At 40.4% G+C, this 17,398-nt stretch overlaps 1 protein-coding gene across 2 annotated transcripts in view; it reads left to right on the plus strand.

Moving 5' to 3' along the window:
* Window positions 1-17,398, plus strand: part of CREB5 (cAMP responsive element binding protein 5) — a 620,787-nt gene that overhangs the window by 139,981 nt on the left and 463,408 nt on the right. For both annotated transcript variants that reach the window (XM_073630162.1, XM_073630163.1), the window contains exons 2-3: window positions 1,297-1,368; window positions 7,642-7,735. In XM_073630162.1, coding sequence (XP_073486263.1) covers window positions 1,315-1,368; window positions 7,642-7,735 — 148 coding nt within the window. In that variant the 5' untranslated portion in view covers window positions 1,297-1,314. The remainder of the gene's footprint in view (window positions 1-1,296; window positions 1,369-7,641; window positions 7,736-17,398) is intronic.

A 17,398-nucleotide genomic window follows, 5' to 3' on the forward strand; every position in this document is an offset into this window, starting at 1 on the left:
CTGTCATTTAAAGTAAAACACATAGCCAAGTATTATTCTACACAAATTTTTATTGTGCATTAAAAAAATAAAAAAAATAACATTAGACATGCTATCTGCCAATAGAACTTAACCAAAAAGTGCATTTTATGCATTCAAAAATATAGAAAATATACCAAATCAAATCATTGTTATTCAACCAAAAAAATAATGTCAAAGAAATAACTCCAAGGCAATAATAAATAACACGTTATCTCCTCCGATTCCGCAACATGGCTGGTTGACAAACGGCCGTTCAGAAATGAACTGTAAAACATGAAATGAAAAGCGCTAAATGAAAAATGCGAAAAGAAAAGCGCGAATCAACACTCACCAAACTTCTACTATCACTAAATTAGCAGAAGGAGCCCAAAGGGTGGCGCTAAAGAGCTGAAAAAAACACGTAATACGTCTAGTACGTCACTACTTTCCTAATTGTTGGCCAACATTTGTGTGACCATGTGTATGCAAGACAAGTTGGAGCCAATGCCTTTCAGACAAAATTCCGCGGTTTTGTTGGAGGAAAGTCCGATCGTGTGTACGAGGCATTACAGGGCAACATTATTGCAAGTTGAGATGATGTGATCATGTGTTATTAAAGCGTAAGTTGATGTACTAAAACTGGAGCGTGCAAAATCTTGTGCAGCTCTGCATAGAAACCAATCAGCTTTCAGGTTTTATTGACAAAGCTTAACTGAACAAGCTTCATTTAGAAGCTGATTGGCTACCATGCACAGCTGCATCACATTCTGAGTGCTCTAGTTTTAGTAAATCTCCCTCACAGTATATTATTATCAGAAAGGGAGTATCAGGATACAAGATTGAAATCACTGTTTAGCTGAATCTACTTCATCTGTCCCGTTTTTTCATATGTAATTGCCTTCCCAGCCAACCATGGTTTAGGCTAACCCTAAACCATTGGACGACATTCTGCAATCTTTAATTTGCCAGAAAACTAGAAGTCTTAGCATTTCATGTGTATATCTGGCAATGCATACTGGAAGAGTCCACTTTGCCTAAAGTTGGCTGAAGTAACAAATATGCTTAATATTTAAAAGTGAAACAAAACAAAAATAAGCCGTTGCCCATTGCAACCAATTACACCAACATTCTTCTAGTGCAGGTAAAAGAAGGAAAGCTAGATGCCTACAGTTTGCTGTGGATAACAGTCCTTTTCCCATTTCATTCAGTTTTTAATCATACTAAATGAATACAATAGATTATTGAATTCCATGGTCTCTGGAAATTATGATTAATTATTATCAATTTTCTTTTCAGATATATGAAGAATAAGAGATGAATTTGGAGCAGGACCGGTCATTTGTTTGCAATGCTCCTGGCTGCTCACAGGTAAGCGTCTATGATAAATATTCATGTAGCTTTCTTTCATGTCACAGTGTCACCCAGGACCTAAAGCATCGACAGGCTCCTTTTTTTTTTACAACAGCAAAGGTTACATCTTGTCATGCTGCATTTTTTCTAAAAGATGTTTCAGTGAACAGTTGTAACTAGTTGTTTGTACTTTGTAGACTTGTAACTTCCCACATAGCAAAACATTCATTTGTGTTTCTCTGTTCAAACCCCAAATCATAGGCTCGCAGCCAGGGTATGCTGGGTGTGCCTGGGCACACCCTATTCAACCTGTGGAGTGTAGATTTGTGCAGTGCTTCCTGGCGCCCCCTGTCTCTCCCCTGCAGTGCTGCCAGCTTCCCTCCTCTCCGTTCCAGCTGGCTGCTGCGGGGCATGTTTCAGGATGGAGAGTAGGCAAAGGGACGATGAATACTTCATTTACCAACCCCTTCTTTTTCTGAATGAACACAGTGAGTGATCTGTACCAGTCACTCCTCTGTTCATTCTTAACTGAAGCATAGTCAACTATGTTGACTATGCTTCAGTTTGGGAATAAACAGGAAGCGCTCAGCACAGAGCACTTCCCATTAGTTCACTGTCCAGTGCAGCTGAGGCTGCAGAGAAAAGGTCCGAAGAAGCTCTGTCCTCAGTCCCTTTCTCTGTCTCAAAAGTGAGACATCAGGGGTCTGTTTAGACCCCTGATATTTCACCAAAGCTCCCCAATGGGGCTCCTAAAAAATTGTAAAAAAATAATATTGTAAAAAAATAATGAAAATTTAATTTGAAAAAATTATAAAAATAAAAACTACTGACACCAATCTCTGCTCTACTGACACCGTCCACTGTTCTGCTGATATACAAGCATGTGTGTTTGTGCTCTGGGGTGCACACCCCAATGCAATAGGCTAATCCCTGCTGATGTGTGGGGATCTTCACAAAGTACATTTAAAAGATTGCTCAAATTACCAGGAGTAGGCTAGAAATAATTGTAATTCAATGTGTAAATAAATATATTTAACATTTTGACCATAGATAATTTTAATAAATCCTTAAATTTTATATGTTGCTAGTGTATTGACCTGATTGTTACTTGGTATAAACTTCCTGTAATTCTTTGTAGAATAGAATTCAGAATAGGAGAAGAGGAGTCAGCATTAGGAGTCAAGAAGGGATCCCTAAATGCACAAGTGCTGATAAGGAACATGGCTGACAAAGAGAGAGCAGAGAGATAACCTCATTAGTCTACTACTGCTCCTTCGCTGTTCATTGACTGGCAGGGGGCAGCAATGCCACCTAAATGTATTGCTTAACTGCAATCAAGATAAAAAAAAACTGTGTTTTTGATCTTTAACTGATGTTTGGGAAGGAAAACAGATCCCAAAACCAAAGATTGACTAGTTTACTGAAATCTCCATGCTGTCAGACTTGCATGCTGGAAAACCAGCAGCCAACTGGCTCCAGATCAGCACTCTCAGCCAATGGCTAAGAGTGCTGACCAGAGTGTTCTGGCGGGGGGGGGGGGGGGGCAAAATAGCAAAATAGCTTAGCAGGGGAGATCGCTGTATTAACATCAGACTGTTCTTACAGTGGCTCCGATCTGAGCTGTCTGTTTTATTAGTGTGTACTAGGTAGACATGCGCACTGCCGAAAAATTTGTTCGTTTTCGTTTCATTAGTTTTTTCTGTTTTTTGTTTTTCGGGTCATTCGTTATGATGGCAATTTATAAATTTGTAAATTCGAAAATTAAAAAATCCGAAAATAAGAAAGAAAATATGAAAATTTGAAAGAATAACTAACTAACTAATAATAACTAACTATTAAATTATAGGTATTGGAATTTCACATGAAGGTGTGGGGTGAGTGGCGCTCCCTATACTAATGGGAATGTGCTCCCTATCTAGACACAAAAAGGTGTTACCACCTAGGTGTATATAATATGTGGGTAACTCTCAACCACCTAAAGTAAAATAAATGGATAAATAAATATAAATGTGTAATATAAAGAGTGTGTATATATATATATATATATATATATATATATATATATATATATCTCAAAAAGTGAGTATTAATATATAACACAGTGACCATATATAGGTTAGTGTTGTATAAACAATATAATAAACATCAAGTATAACACTAGTAATGCAGTGTGCTCAATATTCCCACTGACAGCCAAAAAATGGGGATAGCACCCAAAAATCCCTGCTGTCAGCAGATATAATAACATTCAAATATGAGTAAATAAATGAAATGAAATAAATGAAGGTGTGGGGTGAATCCCCTGCTGACAGCTGGGATTTTTGGGTGCTATCCCCAATTATTTGGCTGTCAGTGGGAATATTGAGCACACTGCATTACTAGTGTTATACTTGATGTTTATTATTATATTGTTTATACAACACTAACCGATATACAGTCACTGTGTTATATATTAATACTCACTTTTTGAGACATATATATATTCTTTATATTACACATTTATATTTATTTATTCATTGATTATACTTTAGGTGGTTGAGAGTTACCCACATATTATATACACCTAGGTGGTAACACCTTTTTGTGTCTAGATAGGGAGTACATTCCCATTAGTATAGGGAGCGCCACTCACCCCACACCTTCATTTATTTACATATCACCCCCTTTCTTGGAGGGTGTAATTAGGGGAGGCTGCAAACCTTTTTTATCCTAAGCGCGGAGTTTGTTTTATTTTATAAATTTGGCTGTTAGTGAACGCAAAGAATACAAATTTATCCGAAGTTACGAATTATCCAAGATGGAACAAATGGAACGGAACAAATTAATAAAAATAATAATAAAATATTCTTATTATTATTATTGTTATTTATTATTAATTTGTTACGTTCCATTCATTTAGATACGGCATTCGTTATTTTGGATAGTTTGTAACTTTGGATGAACTCATATTCGCTATGTTCACTAACAGCCAAATTTTAAAGGAAATTCCAATACCTATAAATTAACAGTTAGTAATAGTTAAGTTATTATTGGTTAGTTATTATTTCAGATTTTTGAATTTTTGGGTTTTTGGATTTTCGAATTTCGATTTTCCGAATTTACGAATTTATGAATTTACGAATTTACGAATTTTCGAATATTAGAATATTTGAATTTACGAATATTTGGAAAGGAATTTGGAATGAAATGAATTGCACATGTCTAGTACAAGGCTTAAGTCTGCCCTAACAGATTCTATCTATAACCGAAATATCAATTTGAGTGGACCTAGTATTTAATTACAAAAATGAAAAATAAAGGCCCCTTTAAATAAATGTTAATTTCTTCATTGTTTGTTGCAAAGCACTGTGCTGCTCAGACAACTGAGTGACTGCTTCAGGCTATTGTACTGCAATCAGTAGTGACCTCATAGAGCTGCCAAGGGTTTACTTGGCCTCTTCTCCCTATGATTTGTTGTGGTCATCAGGAAAGGGGATTAGCATTGCATAAATACTATTTAAAACAATAATTTTAAGCAGACCTGGCAGATTGATGTTCCTAAACACATTCTAGTTGCCGATATAGTTTATTTATTATATCAGAGAGGTAGAATTGTTAGCAGAGTTTTGCCACAATTATCTAACAGTAATAATTTTAGCAGTGCTGTCATGTTGGCAGACGCTGCAAGATCCAAGGCTGGCAGACTTCTAGCCTTTTAGTGTATTTCTAAATAAATGATTTAAAGACTGAGTATATAAATTTCCCGGTGTTACTCTAAAATAAGCGGTTATGGGTTGTTGTGGCAAAGATGAGTTCATAAAGTAAGACTAAAGAAGTCATAAAATGCATCAAGTGTCAATATAAATGAAACAAAGCAAATATCACAAAGAAATTGCACACAAAATATAAAATAATTAGTTTAATACAATTGTGTCACCTTTGCTAAGGTAGAGCTAAAAGCGATAGTAAAGTGCAAAATGAACAAAAGAAGTCTAGCAGGCAAATGGTCTTGAGTCCACTTGGGTGCTACATAACAAATCCACTGAGACCATAGACCTAAAATAACTTCACACATGAAAAAGAATAACAATTAATCTACAGGAACCTTTAAAGATCTTTGAAAACCCACATTCTACAACAAAGTGAATCATTTTGAATATAAAAAGCCGTTAAAACCACAAAATGAATAGTGTGATTGCTCTGTCTAATGGGAGCTGTATTCAACATATACCACTGACTGTCACATGAATACAAACTCTGGGACCTCAGGAACCTCAAATGTACAACAGGTTGTAGAGCTCATTAAAAAAGCAACTACACAGAGCCGCTGAGCCACTTCGGGTGAGCCATTGTGGTGGCTGGTGGGTTGGTCGGTCTTCCTCTGCTTCTCCTCAGACTGTGTGTCTCCTCCCTCCTCCTCCCCCCTCCCCCTTTTCCAAAAAGATTGCTTCTCCTTTCAGCCAATCAGGAAACGGGTCTCAAGACCCGCTTCCTGGTTGCCTGGGAGGAGAATCACACAACTGGGTGGGCTTGGGGCGCAGTACTGTGCGCCCCAAGCCCACCATTTTTTGAAGCCTATTAGAGCCTCTGGCTCTAATCAATTGCTTCAACCCCCCCATTGGAATCCATGCCCTGTATGTAGATTAGGGGCCTGATGCATGGACGGGGGGGCGGCGCCTGTGCGCTCCTAATGGACGGGCTGCCACTGCTGGGAGTCGGGTAGGTGGTTGGAACCAAGGGAGGGTGCTTGGAGGTGGGTAGGGGACAAAGATAAGGGGTAATTCAGAAAGAGAGAGTACCTGCACCTATTCTCTGAGAAAAAAACCCTGTGTGTTTATATATATATATATATATATATATATATATATATATATATATATATATATACCCTGTTTTCCCGAAAATAAGACCTAGCGTGATTGTCGGTGATGGCTGCAATATAAGCCCTACCTCCCAAGTAAGCCCTACTTACAATCCTTGTAGGTCTTATTTTCAGGGTAGGGCTTATTTTCAGGGAAACAGGGTAGGGCTTATTTGGGGGGTAGGGCTTATATTGCAGCCATCACTGACAATCACGCTAGGTCTTATTTTTGGGGAAACAGGGTATATATATATATATATAAATGTAGCACTGGCTGGCAGGATTGTGGACAATGTGTACATGTCACCTAGAGCTACAGGGTTTTTTACTGATATAGTGAAAACAAATTTTTTGTCTAGTAACCTCTGTTCTGGATTCTTGGGAGCTTTGGGTGGGATAAGCTCCATTTCTAGGTCCACATCTTACCTGGTAGCCAGACCTCATTATTATTTTCAGCTGTGCACAGGCAGTGCCAAAGTGCAGGACAGGCCTTCCTGTACTGTTCCTGAGTGTGCTGGGTGTCCCTGTTCCATGTATGGTTTACTTCTGCTGGCTTCTAGGACACGGTGTGTGTATTCCATCTTGCCTAGGTGAGAAAGAGGGAAATAAGCAGGTCCTGCACAGGTATTTACAAAAACATTAAACTTCTTTTTGTAAAGTAATAAGTGGGGGTGGAATTAGTTGAAAGGTCCACATTTAATGTTTTCTGGCTCTCTAATGTTTCTATTTGATTCCATTATCAGTTGATTGGAGGGAGGAGGAGGAAACCGTGAGGAGTTTCTTCTGTACAATTACAGACGGAAGCAAAGCTCCCTGTTTTTTTACAGTCTCTCCCTATACCAGATAGTCAGTAACTGCTCTGGGGGAGCGGGGGGGGGGGGGGGGGGGGCGGGGGGCAGACCCTCCCTGACCCCCCTGACCCCCTTATCTACGTCCCTGCAACATACAAAAATTATTTTGGGTTAGATCACACATGCATGCAGAGCAATTACCCAATTGGTACATGTATGAGTATGAGTTACATGTATGAGTAGCTCAAGTCTTCCGGCTGGCTTTCATGTGACATGATGTGATTGTCAACTATAGAAAATACTTTTTCAAAGTCTCCCATTCCCAAATGAATGATTTATACCATTTGGGTAAGGTAGATTTGTTTCTTCATCCTCTCACTGTGTAAATGACTATGATTGCCTCAGTTAACAAAGACTGGATTGTTTTAAGTGTTTCCTCCCTGTCTGTAGGCTGTCAGCTCTTCCTTCATATTGTCCATGCCTAACAAGTAGGTAATTGATTTAGAATTCTTTCTGTAAGTTAACACCCACTGTAAGTAATTTCTGGTTACTTATTTATGTCTTAGAAGACATCAAGTGATTGTGTTACCTGCACAGCTCAAAGTGACACGGATTTATTACATGCTCTATATATATGTATGTATATGTTTTATCTTACAGAGGTTCCCCACCGAGGATCACCTGATGATTCACAGGCATAAGCACGAAATGACCTTGAAGTTCCCTTCAATAAAGAATGATAACATGCTGTCAGGTAACATAACCACCTAGTACTTCATCTTGTGAGTGATTTTATGTACCTTGCCATTAAAACCCTAGGTGGCACTTCCTTTGTTTTCCCCTTTCTAATATTTATTAGGAAAATTATGTTTTGAATAAATGTAACCATTTGCGTTTCTAACAACATTTTTAAATCAATAGTAAAAGCATGTAAAACCACTATTTGAGCTTATTTGGACTTCTTAAAGTAATATTAAACCAGGGGTAGGCAACCTGAGGCCCTTCAGCTGTTGTGAAACTACATTTCCCATGAGGCATTGCAAGGCTGACAGTTACAATTACTCCCAGAGGCATGATGGATCTCGTAATTCTGCAACAGCTGGAGGGCCCCAGGTTACCTAACACAAAAATGTCCTTAGGTGTGGCAGCTGAATTAGTTTTCTTTTTCAGCTTTTTTCCCCTTATTTCACCTGGTGATTCTGTTAGTTACCCACTTCCTGTCTTGGTTCACACTATAACCCGCATGTGAATTGCACAGGAACCAAACCGCATTCCTGTGCAATTCACATGCGATTCAGTGCAGTACGATTTGAGCCCATTCATCCCTAACACACAAAATATCTCCAAACCCATAAATTAACTCTAAAATCCTATATGAGAAAAAAAAATAAAAAATAAAAAACGGAATGTTTGAACTTGATTGAGATCTTGTGCATAGTAACACTTGTTCACATCAGAACTGCTTTTCTCTCTATACATGTCTTTGAGAATGCAAAAGAGTCAGCCAGCCACTGATAAACAAGCTACAAGCTATTTGTTTATATTTAAAGTGGAACTAACCCCCCCCCCCCCGTATATTTACCTTAAACTTCCAGTGATGTAGTGGTTACATCCCTTGCAAGCTGCTGTCATCTTCTACTCTTCTACCGGGTACCGATTTTTCAGCCTCTTGATTGGCCAGCAGATGTCATCCACAGGCATGGGAGTCAGTCATTCCGGCACAACAAGTGTGCCAGGAATGCATGCTGCAGCTGTGCATGCGCAGCTCAGTTTACATTCGGTAGAAAAATGCAAGCAGGCAGGTAAGTTTGTATTGTTGCATACGAGACAAAAAAAGCTGCCAGTTCACCATTTTAAAAAAATGAAGGTTTAGTTCCACTTTATAGCACTAAAGTTCTACCTAAAATTATCTTTCAGAAAAAGCAATCAAGTTCAATCCCATTCTCCAGCTTTCATTTTTCACAGCACGTTTAAAGTGACCCTTGTCACCACCTATCACTTAGCAGGCTGCACATATGCTTAAATATATAAAGCTGTTAATTGCTATTGCTGTGCTTGACATAGATATTGGCTGTGAATTCTCTATGACATACATATTGGCTATTAGGAATGAGCAGTGTCATACATGCATATACATATGACATACATGTAGGCTAAAAAGAGAATCGAAAAAAGAGGGCGCACCAGCCTTGTGCATTATCCTTTGATATATTTATTAGAAAAAAAAATAGTAAAAACTACTCACAAGGATGGAAAGAAAACCACACCTATGACAATCCGTCTACTGATAGCAGTCTCCAGATCCTGATCCTGAAGAGAGGATGTGCGAACCACTGCTGGCTGACACGTTTCGAAGGATTACCTTCTTCCTCATATAATCCAGTTATGTATTGAATGAAAATAAAGTTAAATGTGTGTATGATTTTAATTCATATAAGAATTTTGATGGGACAACAGAGAGGAAGGCAGCTTACCAAAAAAGAATACACCAGACACAAAGCTTGGATAATAACTGGCCACGGCCGTTTATTGTTGGTTTAAAAGATATTATATCTTGATTAAATAAATAATATTGCAAGAAATGACAAAACAGCTTAGCCACCATGGCTTAAGCGGTATCATAAAGAATTAAAAACTTTAAACTTCCTGAATAAACTTAACTTTACTTACACACTTTCAGACCCAGTCATTTAAACTCAGGTCCACTTTCATAGTATTCCAACTGTCCCCCTTGACTTCAAGGTGACACCACCACACAATATTGGCCACGACAAAGAAACATTTTATTTTGATATATATATTTTTTTTTTTTTGGGTGGGAGGGTGGGGAGCACCATGGCTGTGCCTTCTGAGGCGAATGAGCTCCCCCTCACGGAACCCCCTTTTTATAGGCAGGCTCAGGGGTTTCTGGAAAATTCTGAGGTAAGGTTCACATGGCCTAACCCTAGTATGCCAAGCGACCTTACCCAGGGGCGGACTGACAACTCATGGGGCCCCGGGCAATAGGAGATTATGGGGCCCCCGGGCAATAGGAGATTAAGGGGCCCCCGGGCAATAGGAGATCATGGGGCCCCCAGGCAATAGATTATGGTGCCACACAGGATACATACACACACATACAGTATACACACACACAATATACACACACAATATACACACACAGAATACACATACACACACTGAAAAGGTACTGGAGAGGCGGGGCAGCCATAATCTTGGGATTTTTTAAAAAACACAGATTTTCACATACTGTCCCTGGTTCTATTGAGGCTGGCAACCCTGATGGGGCCCCTTAGTGGCATGGGACCCTCGGGCAGTGCCCGAGTGCCTGAATGGTCAGTCCACCCCTGACCTTACCTCAAATCAGCCAATCCTAGCCACGGTCTCTGTGTGCCTGTATAAACAGCGGCAAGACTCACATGGCCTAACCCCTATAGGCCATGTGACCTCACCTCAGGCCACTAAACCTAAACCAGGCCCCATGTGCGCCTCTGGCACACAAGGGGGAGCCTTGAAACTGCCCCCTGTCGTAATCCCATGAGGAAAAGGGGTTCCTAGAAAACTCTTCCTCTTTCCTTTCATTTGTCTTTATTTTAGCTTACTGTAATCCCCTGTACAGTAGAACTCACACCGGGAGAGGTAGACTTTGCACAGTACTGGCAGTCCAATACTGTGGGCATACCTATTTGAGGGGGAGCACAGGAATAACTTCATCACAGTAGTGCTCCTTCATTTTCTAATTATAAGCAATGGGGATGGGTTCTAGACCAAGTTGCAATGCTTAACTGCAGCAGTAAAAAATTAGGTCACTGGCTGTATTGTATCTAGCAGGGTAGTCTGGGTCACAAGACTGTCTGAACAGGATTAAAAATCCATTGAAAGGTTAAACAATGCACTTGCATGTATTTGAATTGTGTATTTAACTCTTTAAGTGGAGTTTGACTAGGATTACCTGCTGCTTTTATTAATATTCCATGCCCTAAAGATCTTTGCTCCAACCACCCTGCCACAGCCTTAACATTTTCCCTTATTTGTAAGATAAACTATAAGGTCATGTGCTTCTGGCTGGATTCTACATATTAAACAGAGAACATGAATTTAAAATAAGCAGGTCAACAAGTGGCCAAGTGAAGCCATTAGGTGTTGGAGTGTAATGCCGCGTACACACAATCGGATTTTCCGACGGGAAATGTTGATGTGAGCTTGTTGGCTAAAAGTCCGACCGTGTGTATGCTCCATCAAACATTTGTTGGCGGACTTTCCGCCAACAAATGTTGGCTAGCATGTTCTCAAATTTTCCGCCAACAAAACTTTGATGTCGGACCTTCTGATCATGTGTACACAAGTCCATCGCACAAAAGTTCACGCATGCTCTGAATCAAGTACGAGCCGGAAGTGCTTGTTCTTGTAAAACTAGCGTTCGTAATGGAGCTATAACATGACTATTGAACTTCCTGTTTATCGGCTCGTCGTACGTCTTGTACGTCACTGCGTTCCCCACGTTCAAAATTGTTGGCCAACATTTGTGTGACCGTGTATATGCAAGACAAGTTATAGCCACCAACCTTCGAACAAAATTCCACGGTTTTGTTGTCGTAAAGTCCGATCGCGTGTACGCGGCATAAGTGTAAGCAAGCGTGTAAGTGTAGGAGGGGATGCTTGTATGGAGATCTCCATGCCACTATATGATATGAGAATCGAGGGGGTGACTGAACCAACTGGGGTCTATTAAACTGATGTATACATTTTTAGTAGATTTGCACTTTGTACTTAAACAGCCATTGCTCACAATTTATCAACCTGTCTGAAGAATAAACTGACACAGTCTGTCTTAGCCTATAGCAACAAATCAGATGCAAATGTTCATCCTCAAACTCACTTTCCATTCCATGTTTCAATTTGATTAGCTGTAATGAAGCAACACAGACTTGAGACAGTGTTCCCCACAGACACTTTCATAAATAAGGGCAATTTGTGCTGAACTATGTGTTTGTCCTTGTGTTTTTTGTTTATTATGTGTTTTATGGATGATGGATTACTTTGGGCCATTGTTTATTTTTTATCATACAGTCCTTTTAAGAACACCTTGTAAGATTGGTATGTAGGTTCATTAAAATGTATCACGTCCTATAAAATAACGCAGTTTTTCTGAGCCCTGGGTGACTGTAAACATGCATATATAATACGCTCCTAAAAAATGTCCAGGGTTTCTATTTCCAATGAAACCAACTTTTCTGACTTGCAAGCAGTTTGCGTCTTTAAATGTACGTTTTGAATTTTGAAACTGTTGCTCAGAATCACATATCCATTTTAATCCGTAGAATGTTTGCCAAGTTTCTTGGCAAAGTTACACGTGAAGGAACAATTTGTAACATGGACCTGTGACTTACAGCAGTTGAGAAACCCATTTTGTGTGCTGTGGCCTATAAATAATGGCAGATTTACGGCAGGCATGGAAGGAAAAACTTAACCCATTGTGTTGTTAAAGCCAAAACATATTTTTGCGTTTTTGATTGATTCATTAAGAGTCCAATCTTGGGTTATGTTTTTATTGCTGTGTATGTCCTCAGTGGGGAAATTTTCTCTTGTTTTTGAGTCTGACACCAGTATAGGAAATGCAAGGACACGGATATCACGAGATAGGAAGATACATCGGTTGATTTACTAAAACTGAAGAGTGAAAAATCTGGTGCAACTGTGCATGGGAGCCAATCAGCTTCTAACTTTGGCTTGTTCAAGTAAGCTTTGACAATAAAACCTTGAGGTGGATTGGTTTCTATGCAGAGTTGCACCAGATTTTGCACTCTCCAGTTTTTAGTAAATCTACCCCACAGAAAGCAATAAAAACCTGATGATTGTTGATGATAGTCCATCCCACTCTAATAAATAAATATGCCTTTGCTGTGGGCTCTGTCCCCATCAGAAAGCTATCCCATTGTTTTATGTACTTGACACACCCTGTCACTAGAAGTGGAGTTCGAGCCTAAGCCTCGGTTCACACCAGAGGCGGCACGACTTGCAGGTCGCCTCACCGAGGTGACCTGCACACGACTGCCCGGGCGACTTGCAAAACGACTTCTGTATAGAAGTCTATGCAAGTCGCCCCAAGTCGCCCCCAAAGTCGTACAGGAACCTTTTTCTAAGTCAGAGCGACTTGCGTCGCTCCGATTAGAATGGTTCCATTGTACTGAACGGGACGCTACTTGTCAGGCGACCTAGGTCGCCTGACAAGTCGTCCTAGTGTGAACCGAGCCTAACACTGACTATTCCTAAAAATGTCCCCTCCTCCTCCTCCTACCTATCCTTTCTACCCTGTGAAAAAAAAAGATCTGTGTACTTACCTTTTTTTAGTCCAGTCCAGTCACATGCTCCTGCAACTCCAGCCCCCCTGTTTCATGGAGCGCTTGACAATGGCTCGGAAATCTGGGTGCTGTGACATAACCCTTAGGCTCCCATGACCAAGCCCTGTCAGCAATTTCTTCTCTCCCCGCTACTCACTGACACAGGGGAACTGGAGCTGCAGGATCATGTGACCAGACTGGAGAAGACTAAAAAAAAAGGCACGTATACAGATCTTTTTTACACAGGTTAGGCAGATTAGGTAGGAGGAGGGGGAGGGAACATATTTAGGAATAGTGTTCTAACCCCTCCCACTTTTGTGCAAAGCCTAAAAAAATCTTTTTGCACTTGGGCGTAAGGATTTCCTGTCTTAGTGACATTACTTCTAGGGGCCTCACAGGGACAGGAAGTTATATTGACTCAAAGTGATTGTAAAGTCTTGTTTTGTTTTTTCTATAAAAATAACAAACATGTGATACTTACCTGCCCTGCGCAGTGGATTTGCACAGAGCAGCCCAGATCCTCCTCTTCTTGGGTCCCTCTTCTGTGCTCCTGGCCCCTCCTCCCTGTTGAGTGCCCCCACAGCAAGCAGCTTGCTATGAGGGCACCTGAGCCGAGCTGCTGCTCCATGTAGTGGTCCAGAGCTGTGGTTCAGCCCTGCCCCCTCTCTCTCCTGATTGGCTAACTGACTTTGATTGACAGCAGCGGGAGCCAATGGCGCCGCTGCTGTGTCTCAGCCAATCAGGAGGGATAGTGCAGGATGGCAGAGGGGGGCTGCTGCACACAGAAGGCTTTTTATCTTAATGCATGTGTATTAAGAAAAAAAAACCTTCTGACTTTACAACCCCTTTAAAGCGTATGTAATCTCCAGCAACGAACATCTCTTATTTTTTCCCTTTTTATTTGTTGAACATAAAATTGAACGCTTTTTGTTGTATCTGTTTAATGAGTGCAATACAAAATCTGTTGATCCTGCCAGAAATCTAATGAGCTGGTAACTTCCTTTGATCTCTGTCTCCTTTGACTACTATCAGGAAGCATTGTTCCCAGTTTTCTCTGTGAACTACAGAACACCTGGCAATATGTTATGAAGAAGAGGAAGGGGTATTCTATAGTACAGAGAGAGCTGTATACAATGCTTACTGATAGCAGTCAGCAAAGAGGGAAAGGAATTTACCAGCTCATTAGATTTCTGGTAGGAAGTCTCCATAACCTCTATGTTATGAAGAAAAGAAAAAAGGGGAGGGGTTCTCTGGTTCTCAAAGTGGTTGTACACCCTGTACAACCAATTTTACCTACAGGTAAGCCTATATTAAGACTTACCTGTAGGTGCTGGAAATATCTCCTAAACCTCCACGTTTTAGGAGATATTTACAATGCGCCGATGTCTACAGCGCACGTTCCGTTCCGATGTCTACGGCACATGCGCACTTTAGAAAGTGACTGGCGGCTCCCACGCGCATGCGCAGGAGTGACGTCACGTGACTCCGGCCAGTCACAGAGCCGGAGTTCGCGGCCCCAGAAGGAAGAGGAGCGAAGATGGATGCTCGCTGCTAGTGGGGACAGCGGGGACATCGCAGGCTTCGGTTTTAGGTAAGTGACACACAATGGGCTACTATGCAATGCATAGTAGCCCATTATGCTTTACCTTTGCAGGGAAATGAAGAGGAAGTAAAACCCATCAGGGGTCTTTAAATAGTTCCAGTCCTAGTGTGACAATGCTACTTCTCCATAAATACAAGATAATTAGTGGGCATGGTCCCCCTAGGATAGGAAGAGTGTTACTGGCAGGATCACCAGGTGAAAGTAAAGGAAGAAAAGCCTGAAAAATGAAGATGAATGCAGACACCACATCTAAGGAATGGTAAACTTCAATATATAATATATGACATTTTTATTCTAGGATTTTTTACACTTTAAAGCCACAATCCAGGCTGCTGTTAAATGCAGTGCCCCTCCCCCAGAACACTGTACAGGTTAATTTCTTGTTTTATCTATAGTATTGATTCTTAAACTATGGATCCTATGGATTATTTGTGGGGAGGCCCACTGCATGGGCATTATTTACACCACCAGTCCAAAGTTCAGCCTTACATTTTAAACACTGGCAGATTCAAAGCCAGCAAAGCAGGCTGTATGAGTAGAACAGGTGGCATGTAAGCTGGAGTGTATTTTGTTTTCAGTAAAATATGCTACAGAATTTAATTTTACCAACAGTGAAACTGAAGGAGAGAAGTGTAAGAAAAATTCATTAATGGTCTAGCGCTGGTTCACAAGTACAAAATCATCCAAGTCTGGAATTCTGGAAACAATTTGAAAAGTATCACCTTCATAGAACAGGTGTAAATTGAAATGTGGTGGTTTGTATAAATAGAACCATTTCACTTGTTTTCTTTCTCTTGCTCATGCCACCTGTAATAGTTTTGAATAAAATGTGAGGAAAGCGGCTGTGTGACTGTAATATATTAATATTATTAATTGAAAATTGAATTATGTTTACATATTGCAGCACCGGTATGGTACTTTTTGCTGAACAGCATATGTTGTATTTTATGTGACATACGCTTGTCATTAATTATTGCTAAATTTCACTTACTTGGTATTTTGGATAACCATATCAACTTAAAGCTGGTTTATATAAAATGTATGTAAATTATTTTATTTAATAATTATGTAAAAGTTTAAGAAGTCTGTCCTTATTGAATCTGAACTACAGCCACATACGCTCACTGGCCACTTTATTAGATACATCTTGCTAGTATCGTTGGACCCCTTTTTGTCTTCAGAACTACCTTAATTCTTCGTGGCATAGATTCAACAAGGTGCTGGAAACATTCCTCAGAGATTTTGGTCCATATTGACATGATAGCATCACTCAGCTGCTGCAGATTTTTCGGTTGCACATCCATGATGCGAGTATCCCGTTTCACCACATCCCAAAGGTGCTCTATTGGATTGAGATCTTTGACTGTGGAGGCCATTGGAGTACACTGACCTCATTGTCATGTTCAAGATACCAGTTTGAGATGATTTGAGCTTTGTGACGTGGTGCATTATCCTGCTGGATGTAGCCATCAGAAGATGGGTACACTGTAGTCATAAAAGGATGGACATGGTCAACAACAATATCCAGGTAGGCGGTGGTGTTTTAATGATGCTCAGTTGGTATTAAGGGGCCCAACGTGTGCCAAGAAGAATTATGTGTCCCACATAATTACACCACACTGTTGATATAAGGCAGGATGGATCCATGCTTTCATGTTGTTTATGCCAAATTCTGACCCTACCATCTGAATGTCGCAGCTGAAATCGAGACTTATCAGACCAGGCAATGTTTTTCCAATCTTCTGTTGTCCAATTTTGGTGAGTCTGTGCTAATTGTAGCCTCAGTTTCCTTATCCTAGCTGACAGGAGTGGCACTCAGTGTGGTCTTCTGCTGCTGTAGCCCATTCAAGGTTTGATGTGTTGTGCATTCAGAGATGGTATTCTCCATACCTTGGTTGCCTTTCTATCATCTGGAACCAGTCTGCCCATTCTCCTCTGACCTCTGACATCAACAAGCATTTTCATCCACACAACAGCAACTCACTGGATATTTTCTCTTTTTCAGACCATTCTCTGTAAACCCTAGAGATGGTTGTGTGTGGAAATCCCAGTAGATCAGCAGTTTTTGAAATACTCCGATCAGCCCGTTGGTCCAACAACTATGCCACGTTCAAAGTCACTTAAATCCCCTTTCTTCCCCATTCTGATGCTCGGTTTAAACTTCAGCAAGTTGTTTTCACCACGTCTAGATGCCTATATGTATTGAGTTGCTGCCATGTAATTTACTGATTAGCAATTTGTGTTACCAAGCAATTGGGTGTACCTAATAAAGTGGCCGGTGAGTGTATGTCAACCTGTTTTTTTAAAAATGACTAATACTTTAACCCATGGTTTCACAACAGCTGCGTACTTTAATCTTCAGTGCTGGAATGTAGGTGGGAACTACCTCAGCACCCACATCCCATCCTGAGGACATTGACATTGGTCCTGCACTGATGAATTGCAGGTGTGATGACATCCAGGAGAAGGAGGA

Source organism: Aquarana catesbeiana, linkage group LG05 (assembly GCF_042186555.1).
Source record: "Aquarana catesbeiana isolate 2022-GZ linkage group LG05, ASM4218655v1, whole genome shotgun sequence".
In the NCBI taxonomy this organism is placed as follows: Eukaryota; Metazoa; Chordata; class Amphibia; order Anura; family Ranidae; genus Aquarana; species Aquarana catesbeiana.